This window comes from Helobdella robusta, assembly GCF_000326865.2.
Source record: "Helobdella robusta unplaced genomic scaffold HELROscaffold_86, whole genome shotgun sequence".
NCBI lineage: Eukaryota > Metazoa > Annelida > Clitellata > Rhynchobdellida > Glossiphoniidae > Helobdella > Helobdella robusta.
The window spans coordinates 449,664-467,336 of record NW_008705495.1 but is presented as its reverse complement, the minus strand read 5'-3'; the positions used below and the strand labels follow the sequence as shown (position 1 = coordinate 467,336).

Sequence of the window (17,673 nt, the reverse complement as noted above, 5' to 3'; positions counted from 1 at the left end):
TCATTTTTAAAAACGGGTTTCATTTAATTAGTATTATTAAACATTTGGTTGTTTATGTTTTTTAATTTCCAGCATTAAAAAATCCATTTCACGTCGTTTAACGTTGTTATGCAGGCTTGTAAATGTATTGAAAGTTCAGTTTCGGTCTTTTTTGAAGTTGGACGAATACACCGAAACAATGAAGTACGACGGGCTGCCGCTCTTGCCAACTCCACTCAGCATCCTGTACTACCTGCATGCAGCTAACGTGCTATATGTTCAAAAGTCAGTTCCAATTTATTAAATTTGAATTGTAATTATATTCCATTTTATTGTGCTTGCCAAATAGATGTTATAATTGCCCAAATTTAACTTTTGGTAAACTTGAAATATTTAATTTTGACGGCGTGATGGCTCAATGGTTAAAGGCGCCTGGTCTTGCTATTGCAATGACTGGGTTCGAATTCAAAGAGATCCTCGCCTATCATATGCAGTGTATGATGCGTGGTTTGCACGCGTATTCATATACGATACGCTGTGTGTGTTTGTCGTTGAAACCTCTGACGCTAACGCAAAAGAGAGAGAGTAACCTTTAATTGTTAAACAAAACTTGCTTTTTGTTATGCATACAAATGTAAGTTTTACGAAGTCAACAGTTTTTCAAAAGTTATTTTGGGATTGGTTGATTAACAAACCTCATGAAAACAGTGATAACATTGAATGAAAATCTACCCACAGCTTCACCAACATGGCTATCCAGTTCACGTGGAAAATGTGCCATCAACTGAAAGCCCTGTTTAAATCGTCGCAAATTTCCAGTTCAAAAAAAAAAAAAAATGACCAACCATCTCAATCAAGAGTGAACACACCAAGAGTGAACATGCCAAGAGTGAACATGCCAAGAGTGAACACACCAAGAGTGAACGAACCAAGTGTGAACGAACCAAGTATGAACAAACCAGGTGTGAACAAACCAGGTGTGAACAAACCAAGTGTGAACAAACCAAGTGTGAACAAACCAACTGTGAGCAAACCAACTGTGAGCAAACCAACTGTGAGCAAACCAACTGTGAACAAACCAACTGTGAACAAACCAACTGTGAACGAACCAGCTGTGAACGAGCCAACTGTGAAAGAATCTAGTTACCAGCCTCAAAAATCGAGGAAGAAAAAATCTGGTCTGAAAACATCTAGTGTGAACACATCAAAAGTGAACACATCAAGTGTGAACACATCAAAAGTGAACAAACTAAGTGTGAACTATTCAAGTAACCGGCCATCGGAATCAAACGTGAACAAGTTAAGTGACCAAACATCTGAATCAAAAGTGAACAAACCAAGTGGAAATGTGCAGAACATCAGTGGTGAACAAAACATAATGGGTGAACACACCATTGATGAATACATCGTTGAACAGTTGAACAGTTGTCTTGCACACATAACATCTGAATTGGTTAGGGTTCTCTCGAATGTTGACCCTGAACTCGAGTTAAACTTCAATAAATGCGTCACTGATGAACGTAACAAGCAGATTATGAATATCACGCCCCGTGAATCTGCACCCGACGATACCAAATCAAATGATGAACACACAAATGATGAACACAACTTTGCGGATGAACAGAACTTGGCGGGTAAACACAACTTCGCGGATGAAATCAACTTAGTGGGTGAACATAGCGACGGTAATGAATACAACATTAAAGATAACATAAACAATGAACAATCTCTCAGTGATATTTTAAACCCAACATCTGCATTGGACACTACTAGTTTCACTGATGAAGCATTGAGTGAATATAATTTTAATGACAATGAAAACAACATCAAATGTGAACACACCAGAGATGAACAAAATATGAAAGAACACAAAATCAAGGGAGATCAAATCAACAATGAACAGTCTCTCAGCAATATTTCAGACCCAACGACTGCTGACTTGACTGATAAAAACAGCATCCAGTGTGAACAGAGTAGAAATGAACACAATACTGGGTTGAAATACAACATCGAAGAAGAACGGAATAACAAAGAAAACAATGACAAAGAAGAACACCCTAACAATGACGAACACACCAACAATGAACATGAACTCTATGTTAAGATAATTTCAGACCCATCCATTACCGACCTGATTGATAAACCATTGAATGAATACTCGAATGATGAACACACAATTAATGAACATAACGCAGAGGATGAACCATTTCAATCGAGTGCGAACAAACCAAGTGTGAGCAAACCAACAGTGAACAAGTTTATTGACAGGCTACAACAATCAACAGTGAGAAAATCTAAACAGATATGGAAGCCAGATGACATTGTGCTCACTGATAAGCCACTACAACCAAGTGCGATCAACTTAAATAACACATGCGACCATTCAGCAAATTCAAGCGAGGAAGATTCAAATAACCAGGCATCACAGCCAGGTAGGAAAGAGTTAAATAACCTTGCACCACACGAATACAACATTACAAAGGTACAAAACATAATTGATAAAATCAATAACGATGAACAAATCGTTGGCGAACATGGTTCTGATTTTATCACAAGCCTAATATCTGATTTGTTGGAAATCGATACTGAAGTGTTGGATGAATACGTTTTAAATTATATTCATACAAATAGCCTCACCGATGAACGCAACATCAGTGATGGGCAGACCGGTAATGAATTCATCCTCGTGGGTGAACACAACACTAAAAAAGAACAAATCAAAAAAGAACAAATCAAAAAAGAACAAATCAGCATAAAACGGTCTATTAGTGACTTGACAGAATCGTTGAATGAATATGTTTTTAATTACGATGTATACAGCATCAAACATGAACAAACCAGAGATGAACACAATATCCAAAAAGAAAACAACAGCATAGAAAGAGACATCAACGATGAACAGTCTCCCATTGGTAATTCAGACCCAACATCCGCATTGGCCACTACCGACCAGCATATCAGTGCTGAAAACACAAATGATGAACACAACGCTGGAGATGAACGTAATATCAAACAGGAACACAATATCAAAGAAGAACAAATCATCAATGAAGAGTCTCTCAATGATAATAACGACTTGACTTTTGGAGAGCAATTAATGAAATATTTTTTTGGTAACGTTGAAAATAGCACCAAATATAAAAACAAAGATGATGAACGTAAAACCGGTGATGAACCAGACATGAAAACAGTTCAGATCAAAGAAGAACACTTGACCAATGAACGACAGTCTCTCAATGATATATCAAACCCAACATCTACATCGAACACCCTTGACTGGACTGAAGAAACCTTGAATGAATATGATTTTTGTGACGATAGTGACAGCAAAACTGACAGCGATTTGGTAGACGGCTTCGTTATAATAGATTTGTAATTTTTATTGTAATTTTCAAAACAATTATTTTAATTTATGAACCCGTGGTTTTTTATGATTAATTTTTCTTGTGCGGATATGATGTGCAACATAATAAAAATATAATTGTTCAGCCAAGGTTTCTTAAGAAAATATTTAGATTATAAACATGAAGTCGCTATTGGTTCCTGTATATACGAAACCAACAAACCGCAAAACAACCTGATTAAAAAATTTTTGTATTTTAAAAATTTTGATCGTAAATTTATATGATAACGCTTAATCAATGTAATTGTCAACTATGATGCGATCAACCAATTCATTCACGTTAATTCCTTCTACATATCCGTATGTTTTTTTCATATTTTGGCAATCTGGACCGATTTTCAGATGTTTCGTTAGATTGATTCAATATTTATTCTTTGTATGAATCAACGTCATTTTTTTTATCTATCATCTTAAAAAAAACATCCTCAGTGGAGGCAATAAAAACCAAACAAACCAATGCCTGTTCTATGATGGGTTCAGTATAATAATTTACACACATGCCAATCTCCGACACCTGAAAAATCTCATCACTGCATCAGCAACCGAAACCAAATCTGTCTCATTTTAAGTAAAAAATATTCCTCAATATCAAACGAAGACATCAGTCTAAAACAAAAAAAATAAGCAACTGTGTCTAGACTAGATCAAACTATCGCTGATGCAAGTCTTGTTGCGAAACAACTCCCCCAGTTGAAAACTGGGTATTGTTGAAAGGGAGGAGAGATTGTCGTTGGTGTAGACGACGGAGGCTTTACGAATACTTGGAAATTAAAGGTTAAAGGTCATTTTCCTTGAACATTTGCTTCAGGGGTATCAACGACAAATACACACAAGTTTTTGACGGAAAAGTAGAAATGATTAACTGTGTGTATTCGTAAGAAATACCGTATATACGATATTTACATTTGTAACATTCACCTGGAAGTTAGAACTTCCAAGGGCTTTCACTAAATTCTTTGTACTAAACACAATGTTTAATTAGTTACAGACACACACACACGCACGCACACATACATACAAACACACACACGCACACAAACATGCATACAAAAGAACCAGACATTCACTCATTCAAAAAATGAAATAACATACCGAATATACATTTATTTAATTAATTTGGAGTATATAATTAATTTTATTAAATTGATAAGTTAACAATAAACAAAGTTCAACTAAGCTAGAATGTATTATTATCGTAACATATTACAATAATAACATTCAACTACTTATATTATTATTCTTATTCTCAAAGTATTCATTCGTGTTTAATGAGAAAATAGTTTTATAAACGTTAACGATTAATTATGCAATTAACCGATCCAACAGAACAAAACTAACAAGCAGTCAAATGTTCCATATTTAAAAATTAAAATAAGAAACTACACACACACACACATAAATATATATATATATATATATATACAAACATACTTATATACATGCGTATTACATAAATATATATATATACATATATTTGATATATTTTGGGACGAGGTTTTCGGCTGTGCAAATTTCATTGAATATTTTTGCCCACTTAGCATTATATATATATATATATATATATATATACACACAAAACACATCTATAAAACATTCAATACTACAACACGCACACAATAGATCAGTATTTTTCGTAAAATCTATATATATATACACACAAAACACATCTATAAAACATTCAATACTACAACACGCACACAATAAATCAGTATTTTTCGTAAAATCTTTCTCACTAACCCAAGTTTTTTAATGAGTAAATCAATGAAAAATTATATAAACATAAGGTCGTATATATATATATTATATATATACATACCAACAAATTATCCAGCTCATAAAACAAATAACTAACAGATTAAATTCTAAAAAAATTTGTTTATTTATTTATTAAAAAATTAAAATGAGCATTTCAAAGGTTCAATGTTAATATTATCAACTGCTTTCTTCGGCAACAAAAGACTTCATCTTATAAATAATTCATTGTTAATACTTCGAGATAATAATTAAGTATAAATACAGTAAACAAAAGTTTAATAATAAAAAAAACCTTTCACTAAAGTATCTTACTGCAATCATTACAGTCAATACATATATATAAAGATATATACAACTCTTATCATGCCAGTCTAATATCATTCAAGATATATATCTAGTATATCTCTCTGCCTTTATTGATACATCTCCTTTATTGATACAATATCTATCAAGATACCTTAGCGACATAAAGAACCAATATATCTATATAGATACCCATCTAAATAGCGAAATACTTTGATAAAAGATTTTTTCCATACAAAACTTATAACTTTATTATAAAGTGACGCATGAAAAAGGATTGATCTCTGACTGAACTTGCCCAAAATAACTTAGTAGTATTGTCATATAACAATACATACAACTCAAAGCTATTAATAAACTTATGAATACCGCTAAATTATCGATATATACCATCGAAAATCATAGCCGTGTCATTAATTTACATGGATATCTATCCAGACATATCATTGATATAGTAAATATATATACGTATATCCATTTAGATACCTTTAAATATTCAAAAAATACCCTAAGGTATATGGGTAAATCGAGTAAATAACTTTGAATAACAAACGCGTGTACAAATATATTCGACTATTAAAAAAAATGTTCTGTAATTGCTAATTCACACACACACACACACACACACACACACACACACACACACACACACACACACACACACACCACACACCAGTTACACAAAGATATCTTCACGAAACAACCGCTAGAATAAGAATAAATGGAAACTGTTAGAAAAAAAGATGCAATTTCTTTCTCATCATCAGTGTCTGCCTGGACTAAACAGAGTTTTAAATTTTCATTGTTAATGGCATTGGTGGTATATACCGATGTCATAATGTTGTCGTAATATCATAATAATTTCATCTTATTATTGCAATATTTAATCCAATTTTATTAAAATATATGTAAATATATATATAAATATATATATATATATATATATATATATATATATATAAATATATATATATATATATATATATATATATATATATATATATATATATAAGTATATGGATTATAAGCATGTCTGCTAAAGGTAATGTTAACTTCTGTTATCTATTGGACGTGTGACCAGAAGGTGCATGTCTGTCATCATATCATAATCAGGTCGTCATCACAGTTTAATCAACGTCATCACTGACATTCACATCATCGTTACAAATATCATTATAAAATTTTATTATTATTTTACATTATTATTATTATTATTGGTAGTGGTAGCAGTATTATTATTATTATTATTATTCCCAGCACCCTCAGCAACCAAGCAGTGGATGAGTGTTTATCTTATCACCAGCTTCTGCCATTGAGATGACGTCTTTGGCTGCAGATTCTGCGGTAGTAAAAGTCGCCGTCGTTGTAGTAGTAGCAGCAGCAACAGCATCAGCTGTAGTAATAGACGAGTCGGTAGTAGCATTAAGGATGGCTGTAGCAATCGTAGTAGCTGTATTTGCCACAGTAGTAGTTGTGGTACAGGCGTTATTTATTGGAGCAACGTCTCCAATATTCTCGGCGCCAAACAAATTATTTTCACTCCCGCCACAATTAACATTCGAACTTTCCTCATCTACCTCCATTTTTGTTGCCGCCTGGCCATCATTCTTTTCAGGATTGTAAGCACACTTCAATGAATCGACAACAACGTTATTCACAAGAGCAACAGAAGCAGTAGTAGGAGCAGCAGCAGTAGCAGTTGTAGCAGAAGCAGTATTAGCAGCTGTAATAGCACTAATAGCTGCAACAGTGGTAGCTTCCACAGCTGCCAACGGACAACTACTCCTTCTGGTTCCTTGTATGAACGCCATGCCATGAACACGCATGTGCACACGCAGTTCAGTGTAGTTGTTGAACGTCTTGTAGCAAACTTTACATTCGTTACCTTGCAGCAACGACGACGTCGGCGAGCTGCTGATGCTGCTGTCGCCGTCTGCAGCAGCAGTTGCCGTCGAGGATAATCTATTGTTGGATCGCAAGCCGGACCTCGTGGCTCTGGTTCTCGTGCTGTTGCTCAGGGAGATAGTCTGAGAAGATGGCGTCATAGGTGAAGTGGAAGAAATGACGTCACTAGAAATTTTGCTCTTCTCATTTCTTTTACCCCTGCTCTTCTTGTCAGAAAGGTTATTGGCGTCATTATTATTAATGTTGTCACCATAGTGTGGGGAGGCTTGCTTTCGAGGAGAGGGCACTTCAAAGAGTGATTGGTTGAAGGTGGCTCCAGGAGACGCCAGCAGTTCCTTGTGGATGTCGTGCGGTTGCAGCAGTGACATACGTCTCAACTTTTCAGCGGGCAGATCAACGAGCGACCTCGACAGAGAAGATGGTCGGGACGTGGATGATGAGGACAATGCAGATGACACCGATGATGAGGAGGATAGCTTTCTTTTGATTCCACGTTTAGCCGTCGGGAATGACTCACCATCCGGCATCTCCATTTTTATTTGTTTGTCATCCACCTCTTCACAACTACCTCGATTGCAATCAGCAGCATCACCGTCATCTCCAGCAACATCATCCTTATCATCATCATCATCATCAGATAATTTCTTCCTCTTAAGACCACCAGCCGGCAAACTGTTAACAACACCGGCGAACATCATCAAATCATCACTTTCATAAAGACTAAGATCAGTGACCTTGTGAACCAGTCTGAGGTGACGACTGAGGGCAGAGGTCACGACGAAAAGTGCCCCGCATTCGGGACACTGGGGATTTTGAACTCTCAAACCATCACCTCCACCCTCATTAACATCAGCACTGAGGTTAGCGACAACCTTACTGCAACTACCAGATGCATCACCACCACGGCAACCATCTTCACCCTCATCAGCGGTGTAGTTGTTGTGGCAGACGATATGCCGCCAAAAATCCGGCCTCTCATAAGACGAGTGGCAGCAGTAGCAGCAGTGGTACTTCGTCCCAGGGTCACCAAATATTTTTCTCAATCTGACTTCATTCTCATAGGCGTCATCTTCCGAACTACCATCAAAATTTTTATTACTATTAGCAACCTTATCATTGTTAAAGGTCCCAGTTGGAGTTTTCACGATTGCATTAGTAGTGTTATGGGTAGCAATACCACTCATTGTAATCGTGTTTGGAGTAGTATTTGTATCAGTACTGCTACTGCTACCACTAACAACAATGCAACTACTACCACTAATACTATTATTACTTCTGACGTTATCTCCAGTACAATCTGTGAAATTCGTAGCAGTAGCAATAATTGTGGTAGCGGTAGTAACAGTAGTAGTGGCAGTAGAAGTGTCAGTGGTTGTGGCAGTAGAAGTATCAGTAGGAGCAGCAGCAGCAGGAGCATCAAGAGTGGTACCAGACGTAGCATTCATTTTATCTTCATCAGCATCCCCCCATGTTTCAGTAGCGACGAGAACAGAGATATCATCATCGCCAGCGCCGTCATCGTTATCATGACCGGCGGCGCTGCGCTTTATTCCTCCTTCGTTGGGTTTGTACAGTCTGTCAATCATGTCGTATTTGTTGACTGCCGTGCTGACGAGCTTGTGTTTGATACGCATGTGCTTGCGCAGCGAGAGTAGGGAGTTGAAGTAGCGCTTGGCGTTTATGTTGCCAGACGTCGACGGCGGTGGACAGAATTGACACTTGAACGTCACATTTGATTTGCTGTTGCCGCCGCCGCTGCTGACGCTGTTGAAGTTACTGCCGTTGCTGCCGTTAACGGAGATTGTATTGTAGCCGAGAATGCTGCTGCTGAAGTAGAAGTTGTGGATGGCTGAGACGTGCTGCTGGAGGCGACTCTGGCGTTTGAAAGTTTTATTGCAGAGTTGACACGGATACCATTTGCCGTCATCAATTTCACTGCTGTTGTTGTTGTTGCCAGCTGGGATGTTAGAGGTGCTGACGTTGTCGTTATTGAAGAGTTTGTTGCTGGTCGACATGCTGCTGCAACCACTTGTTCGGCCGACATCACTATTAACATCGCCGTCGCACCGACCACCAAGTTCATTCTTACTGTTCATATTCTCGAGTTCACCTTTGTTCACCACATCAACATCTTGCACTGAAGCAGCTGCATCATCAACATCATCAACATTATTACTACAGTCATTGATGCTGTTATCATTTGTAGTATCATTATCATCACGCTCCTCCTCACCATCACCACCATCATCATCACCAATCTTCCTCCACTTATTCCTCTTGATGTTCTCTAAGAATTGGTGCTTAAGTTGGTGTCGTCTGTAAGCCCTGGAGTCTATGAACACCTCGTTACATCTGGAGCATTCCAACAGAGATGATGACGACGATAATGAAGATGATGGTTGTGATGACGCTGACGACGATGGTGGCGGTTGCAATGGCGGCGGATGTAGCGACGGCGATAGTAGCAGTGCTGATGATGATGGTGAAAGCTGTGATGATGACGATGATGGTACTGCCGATGACGACGACGATGATGGAACTGTAGACGATGATAAAGAAGATAACTGTGGAAAGAATGTTAATGGTGATTGGAACAATAATGACGATGATAGCAGCGGGGACGATGATGAAGTAGACAACGATGGGAACAATGATAAACTACTTCTGCTGTTTACAGATGTCTTACTGCTAGCATTAATGATGTCTGCCATGTTTACATTAGGAATGATATTGTTATTGTTGGCACTGTTAATGGCATTATTAATGTTTTTAAGCATCATGCTGTTATTAATGTTATCATCCTCCAGTTCACCATCCTCATCGTCAGCAGCAAACTTCCTCTTCCTACTTTCAGTCATAAATTTTATGGGTTTCAATGTCGGCATGCCAGATGGTCTGCCAAAATTATTTTGATTTTTTATGCTGCTGCTGTTGTTGTTGTCGTTGTTTATGCTGTTGTTTAAGTCATTAAATCTGCCTATTCTTCTAAGTTTAAGCATTTTACGTTCTACTTCAACGATGTTTAGTTGTTCATGAGGTTGTTGCTGCTGATGTTGTTGTTGTATAGCAGCAGTGTTGCTGTCGTTTAAAGAACAAAATTCAACAAAATATTCATGTTCCCTCTTCAAATGATCATTTTTCAACGTTCTAAGCTGGAATTTCAGCAGACAAACTTCGCAGACTGTGTTACTGGTGACGTCATCATCGCCATATTTAATAATTTTGTTATTTATGCCATCGACCATATGGTCATTACTCTGACGAACGCCAACATCTTTTCTTGCAATATTATTACCATCATCGAGTTTGTTCGAATTTCCATCCAATCTAAAATTCTTTACATTTCCATCATCATTATTAACATCATTATTAATAGTAATAGTAGTAGTAGTAGCTGTCGTTGTTGTAGTTGTGGCCGCAGTTGAAATAAACTTACTTGAAGAAGTTACAGTGCTATAAAAAGTAGTAGCAGTAGTAGTAGTATTAGCGGCAAGAGTCAAATTTATATTATTACTATTCCCAGTGCTAAGATTATTAACATCACCATTTAGATTACTATCATTTTTAGTAGTAGTAGTAGTTGTTGTAGTAGTAGCAGCGGTACCACTACTACTACAACCTTTATTACTGACGCTACAACTAACAACAACAGCATGACTGCGAAATGAGCCACTGCCATTCAATTGATTCCTGTGCTTTTCAAGTTCAGCTTTGTAAACAAACCACTGATTACTATTATTATTACCACTGTTGCTGATGCATATACCAGCAATTTTACTATTTTTACTCAACTTATTAGTAACTTTTTTACTTTCTGAACCTCTAGCAAACCCAGTACTAGAATTGGCACTACTACCATTAGAAGCAGTATCATTGCCAGCATCCTCAACATCCTCCATAGTAGTAGCAGTAGTAGCAGCACTAGCAGCAGCAGTAGCAACATTAGTATTAGTAGCGAAATTACTACTCGTCCATTCAAAATAGTATTCTCTGCACTTGCTAACCAGATCGTGGTTCTTGATGTGCTGCTCGAATGACGCCCCCAACACTTTCTCACACACAGGACACCTCGTTATCATACTAGACGTGTGTCCACTGCTGTTACTGCTGTTACTACCGATATTGAGATTAGCCGCTGTAGTGGTAATTGTCGTTGCTGTAGTAGCGTTGGTAGCGTGTGATGTTTTGTAGTGTTGCCTGAAGAGTTCAATCCTCTTGAAAGCTACAGGACACAGGGAGCACTTGTGGTAAACCTTCTTGTGTGCTGTGCATATGTGCTTGTCCAGGGCCTATTGGTTGTTTGGTTGGTTGATTGATTGATTGATAAATTGTGTGATTGGTTAAATAATTGATAAGTTTTAATTGGTTGATTGATTGATAAGTTGTAGATGGTTGATTGATTGATAAGTTGCGTGAATGTTTGAATAATTAATGAGTGAGCTGACAAAATACAAAAACACAAAATACATAGTTGATTGTAAGATTGATTGGTTAGTTAGCTGATTGACTGGATGATCGATTAGTTGACTGATTGGATGATTGATTGAACAAGAACAAATAAACAACTGGCATTTCGATAATTGATAATTTCAGTAAAATCACAAACTGATTCAAACTAAAATTTAAAAAAAAAAATGGAACCCCAACCTCAGTAAATTTTTTAACATCTTCACTGCTAGCACCGCCACCAAAGACGACAGCAGCCTGACTTGAACTGCTGACAGGTTTGTTGTTGTTGCTGATACTCATGGAGCTGCTAATACTGCTGTTGTCAGCGTCATTACTGTTGCCGTCATTAAAATTACCATTACCGTTGTTGTTGTTGTTTAGTACATTAGAAGAGAATTCAACATTTGCAGTTGAAGTAACGGAGGCAGAACTTGTTGAAGTGTTCTCGCCATTGGCATTGCTAAACTCACCGGAACAACTGTTGTCAACAATGAAAGCGTTGTTTCCACTGGCAATGTTGTTGTTGTTGTAAATGGTTGTGTTGTTGTTGTTGGGGATGTTGTTGTTGTTGATTTTTGTTGTGATTCTAGGGACAAAGTAGCAGAACCGACAGCCCCTGGTGACTGGGCGTCTGCAGTGATGTAGACAAACGTCTCGAACGTGCTGTAAAAACTCGTCAGCACTCTCTTGAAATTCAACACCACATTCTGGACACACCAGTCTGCACTTTTTGACGTCACCAGTGATGTTATTGGTAATGTTGCTGCCGCTCTTGTTGCTGTCTGCAATCTCATTAGCACCATAACAACCACCTACATTATTAATAATGATGTTATTACTGACATTAACATTAAAATTATTGTTGTTGTTGTTAATGCTGTTGTTTGTGATATAACTCAAGGAATGCAATCTGATGTGAGCATTGAGTGAGCAGATATTAGCTAGCACTATCTCACATATGGGACATGCATAATGAATGTAGGATGATGATGATGATGACGACGACGACGACGACGATGTTGCTGTTGCGGCTGTTGAGGGCGATGTTGTTGCTGCTGTGAAGGACGACGCTGATGATGAAGCTGATGACGACGCTGTGGTCGTTGTTAGTGGTGACGCAGAAGATGTCGCTGCTGAATGTCTATTTAAAGTTGATTCTGTACAGGCTGTAGGCAACACTTTTGTTGATGTTGTAAAAGTTGATGCTGCTGATTTCATATTTTTGGTCGTCGTCACTGCAGCATCAACAGCAACAACGTTACGACTGAGTGACTGAAAATGTTGCTTCAAAGAAAGAAGCATTGAAAATTGTAAACCACATTCTGGACACTTGAGAACAGGATTTGTAAAATTTGAAATGTTGTTGGTTGCATCCTTTGAACTGTTGCTTGTTCCTGTCGTTGCAGTTGCAGTCTGACTAGCAGCAACAACGACGACGAGATTATCATTGGAAATATTGCTTTCTTTGTCCTTGGAGACAATATTTTCAGAGCCATCTTCGTCGCTGATGTCTATACCCATCTCAAGTTCTTTTTGCTTCTTCAATATGTGGTACTCCTCTGGCAACAGATGTTCAGGCAGTGATGACACTTGATAGCTATCTATAGGTCTGTGGGTTTTTCCGGGGTTTTCACTTGTGTGTCGCTGGTAGAAAATTGTGTAGGAGCATAAGTTGTAAAATTTATGTAGTGTTGTTGTTGCTGCTGCTTTTGAGGTTGTTGCTGTTAAAGACGTTCCAAACGAGTTTGAGGAGATTGTTGTAGAAGTCTGTGACGATGTTGAAATTGTGGCAGGAAATGATGTTGCAACTGTTGTTGCGGATGATGTTGCAAGCGACGTTGCACCACCGCTAACAGCAGCAGCAGCATCGGTAGCGGTGTAGCATCCACAATCACATTCGAACGTAACTAGGAACGACTTCCTGCCAACATGATAGGCCAAGGACTTTTTTGTTGCAAACGAACAACCACAACACGCACAAAAATACTCGCCAACATCTTCAAACGACCCAAAAATATTTTTCAAGAAAGTTGGCCGCTCAATGGGTGGAGCTACGTACTTGCCAATCAAACAATTTGTTCGAATGGACTCGAAGAATGCTGCTGATGATAAAGACGACGACGAAGATGAGATTGTCGATGATGAAAGAGGTGTGAATGATGATAACGATGCTGTTATAAATGTTGATGGTGATGATGTTGCTGAAGTTGTTGAAGAGAGAGCTGCTGATGATGACAAAATGGATGACGATGTAGATGGAGAGAGGGAGGAAGACGATGACGAGAAAAATGTTTCTGGTGTAATGGTAGACGGCTTGTATGATATGGTGAACGTCCTAGATGTTTGTTGTTGTTGTTGCGATAGTTGTTGTTGTGGTTGTTGAAAATATTTTTGCTGTTGTTGTTGTTGTTCATAATGCTGAACAATATTCTTTACCTTAATTTCGTTGTTAATCCTCTTCAGAAGTTGCTTCATCTCTTGCTTCTTCCTCTCTTGTTCCAGTTGATTGTTCAACTTCTGCTTCTGCTGTTGGAGTATCTTCTGGTGTAAGATGCTTTGCTGTTGCTGCTGCATCTCAGTCAGTTTCTGCATCCTTCTTTCCATCAATTGTCGTCTCTCTTGAGACTGTTGGTACTGTCGTTGCTGCTCCACCTGTCGCATCTGATGTCGCTGCTGCTTGAGAAGTTGCTGTCGTTGCAGCAGAAGCTGTTGCTGCTGCTGCTGATGGGTTAAAATTTTTTGCTTTTCCTGCTTCGATAGAGGTCGTTTTTCAATTCTTTTCTTCTGGGCATCAGTGCTCTTGCCTTCATTGAGATGCTTTGAGATGAAAGAGTTACTCGGGAGTGGTGTTCTATCAGCCGGAGCAGCTGCTGTCGCCGCTGCTGCTAGAGATGTTGTCGGTGTTGGCGTTGTAAATGTTGATGAGAATGCAGCATACGCTATTGTCGATGTAGTTGCTGTCGTTTTTGCAATGATGGTTCTCAGCAGTTGCACGACATTAGTTGTAGTCGGTGGTGTTGGTGCTGCAAAAGATGTGGCTGCCTTCGATTTGTTTACATTCATGAACATTAATGAATTGTTGTTTGTGTTGTTGTAGCCGATTAGCTTACTTATGTCAATGTTTGGGCTGACCACGTTGTTGTTGCTGGCTGGGTTGTTGTTTGCAAAATTTTTCAAAATTCTTAAATTATTCATATAATAATCATTGCTCTTATTAGGAATGTTCATGTTGTTAGTGTTATTTTTAAAGATGACGTTGATGTTGCTGTTGTTATTGTTGGCATTAACATTTCCAATACCACCACCAACAACTACATTGTTGTTGTTGTTGCTGCTGCTGTTATTGCTGTAGGCGATGTTTTGATTTTTAATGTTGTCGCCGCTGTTGATGGCACCAGTGCGATTGTTATCCTCATCTTCACTGTTGATGTCGTTGTTCGATGATTCTGGAATTGGAGCAATGGTGATGACATTGACAGGGAGGGCATTGTCGAGGAGGAGATGCGATGGTAGGATTTGGATGTTGGACGACATGAAATTTGGTCTCAGCGAGAAGGGGATTGACTTAACCGGTAGGGCATATTGAATACCTGGTGGATGTAGTTGTGTAGTTGTAGCTGCTACAGCTGTGATTGTCGTGAATGTTGATGGGGTCGTTGTTGAATTTGTTGATGGTTTTGGAAATTTTGTCAAAGTTGATGTCGTGGCTGGAGTTTTGTAGGTAGTAGAGTGCTTGTATGTCGTTGAGGTTGTTGTTGCACGTGCAGTTCTTGCTAATGCGGCAAGCTTGTTAAGGATTCTGCTGTTAGACATTGTTGTTGTTGTTGTTGCTGCTGTTGTTGTTGGTAGAGTTGTGGTGTTTCTGGATTTGTTCTGATTCAAGTTCGTCGAAAATGTTTTTGATGCTGTTGTCGTAGCTGACGTAGATAACGGCGAAGTTAAAAATTTGGTTGTTGTTGTTGCCGATTTTGATAACCTTATAAGCCCTTTTGTTGTTAGTGATGGCGACGATGATGACGACGACATTACAGATGGCAATAAGGATGGCGTTGACGAGGGTGACGACGATGCTGAAGATGATGAGGCTGAAGATGATGACGTCGATGAAGATCTTTTTGAAGGTAAACTGCTATCATCATCGGTTATGTCAATGATGATAACTTTGTTCTTGTGACCATTCTGGGAAACTTTTTGCTGTTTTGCTCTGACGTCATCACCTTCACTGCTGACGTTGTTGTTGTTGTTGCTGCTGTTGTTGTTTACAATGGTAGTGGCAATGTTTGTGTTTAAATCATTTGCCGTGTTATTGATGTTTTGACCGTTAATGTTTTTATCGTTGTTATTTGTAATGGACCTATTGGGAGCATCATTATCATCGATAACAATGACGCTATCTTTATTGCTGTTATTAATTTTAGTATTGCTACTACTATCATTGTTGTAATTAGTGGTATTGGTGGTAGCAGCAGTAGTAGTATGACGGCGATTTACAATGTCATCAATTCCTCTTGTAACATCAACACTGTTATTGTTAGTATTTGTACTGATTCCATTACTACTACTACTACTATTATTACAACTATAATCATTATTATTATTATTATTAATGTTGTTGTTGTTGTTATTGAGTTTATTAACATAATGATGTGGTGATGAGATCTTCCTTCTGCTCTGCTTTTTAACGTTTATCACTTGCGATGATGATGACGATGTCTGTGATGATGACGATGTCTGTGATGATGACGATGTCTGTGATGATGACGATGACACCTGGGCTAAATTGGTTTCTGTGGAAAAGATAGTGGCAAGAAATTTTTCTTCCGCTGCTGCTGCTGATGATGATGTTGATGATGACGACGACGATGATGAAGATGGTAAATTGTGATTGCCATTATTAATAGTGGTATTATTATTATTAATAGTGTTATTATTATTATTATTATTATTATTATTGCAATTGTTCATATTATTATTCATCGAGTCATTGTTTTGAAAATGATCTAGAGTGAAGTTATTTTCATTCTTCTTACCATAATCGACATTATAATTATTATTATTACTATTATTAGTATTATTTATATTAATAATGTTTTTGTTGACAGTATTAGTAGTAATATTATTGTCCATATTATTATTATTATTTTCCTGTTTCTTTGAATTGGCAACAAGCTGGAGCCTAGTATGCAGCAAGCGATCTAAAGCTGAGCATTTTCTACGGGATGTTGTTGTTGTTGTTGATGATGTTGTTGTTGTTGCTGATGATGTTGTTGTTGTTGCTGATGATGTTGTTGCTGATGATGTTGTTGCTGATGATGTTGTAGTTGTTGATGATGATGTTATTGCCGTTGTGGATGTTGTTAATGTTGTTGTTGTTGCTGCTGATGTTGTAAACGTTGTTGATGTTATATTTATTGCTTGAGAAGTTGAAGACCGCACTGCTATAGTCGTTGATGTGAGGGCTGAATGTACAACAGCAGATGTCGATAAATTGCTTTTGTTGGTGTCAGCGTCAGATTCTGTCGGCAATGATGTCATCAGTTGTGACGTCATTACTGTCGATGTAATGTTTCCCTGTGATGTGGAGAGGTTGTTGGTGCTGCTGTTGACTGCTCTCTGTAGTGCATCGTCATTCATTTTTAACTTTTTTGCAACAAAATCTGATTTCTCTGCAACAATTTGTGGATGGTCTTCAACAATTTCGTTGTTTGCGGGAGTTGGCGCTGCAGTGGTAGTGAAAATGCTGTCGCCAGTCTCCAATACGTCATTGCTTGTTGAGAAATTTGTTGTTGCGGGCAACATTGTGGATGTTGTGGACAACATTGTGGATGTTGTGGGCAACTTTGTTGATGTTGTTGCTGCAACTGATGATGCCATTGGTG

At 38.0% G+C, this 17,673-nt stretch overlaps 2 protein-coding genes across 2 annotated transcripts; one reads left to right on the top strand and one right to left on the bottom strand.

Annotated features, from left to right (window-relative positions):
• Positions 1 to 751: 751 nt before the first annotated feature.
• On the top strand, positions 752 to 1,132 carry HELRODRAFT_90599 (hypothetical protein; the record flags this gene model as incomplete). The annotated part of the gene is made up of 1 exon (XM_009032662.1): positions 752 to 1,132. A coding segment is annotated over one exon (381 nt), but the record flags the coding sequence as incomplete, so codon positions are not given.
• A 4,541-nt stretch (positions 1,133 to 5,673) lies between these two features.
• HELRODRAFT_194606 (hypothetical protein) lies at positions 5,674 to 17,428 on the bottom strand (the record flags this gene model as incomplete). The annotated part of the gene is made up of 5 exons (XM_009032713.1): positions 5,674 to 6,079; positions 6,107 to 6,376; positions 6,513 to 11,634; positions 11,993 to 17,006; positions 17,226 to 17,428. The coding sequence occupies 3 exons, from the start codon at positions 17,426 to 17,428 to the stop codon at positions 6,703 to 6,705; spliced, it is 10,149 nt and encodes a 3,382-aa protein (XP_009030961.1). The 3' UTR covers positions 5,674 to 6,079; positions 6,107 to 6,376; positions 6,513 to 6,702.
• Between the last annotated feature and the right edge of the window lie 245 nt (positions 17,429 to 17,673).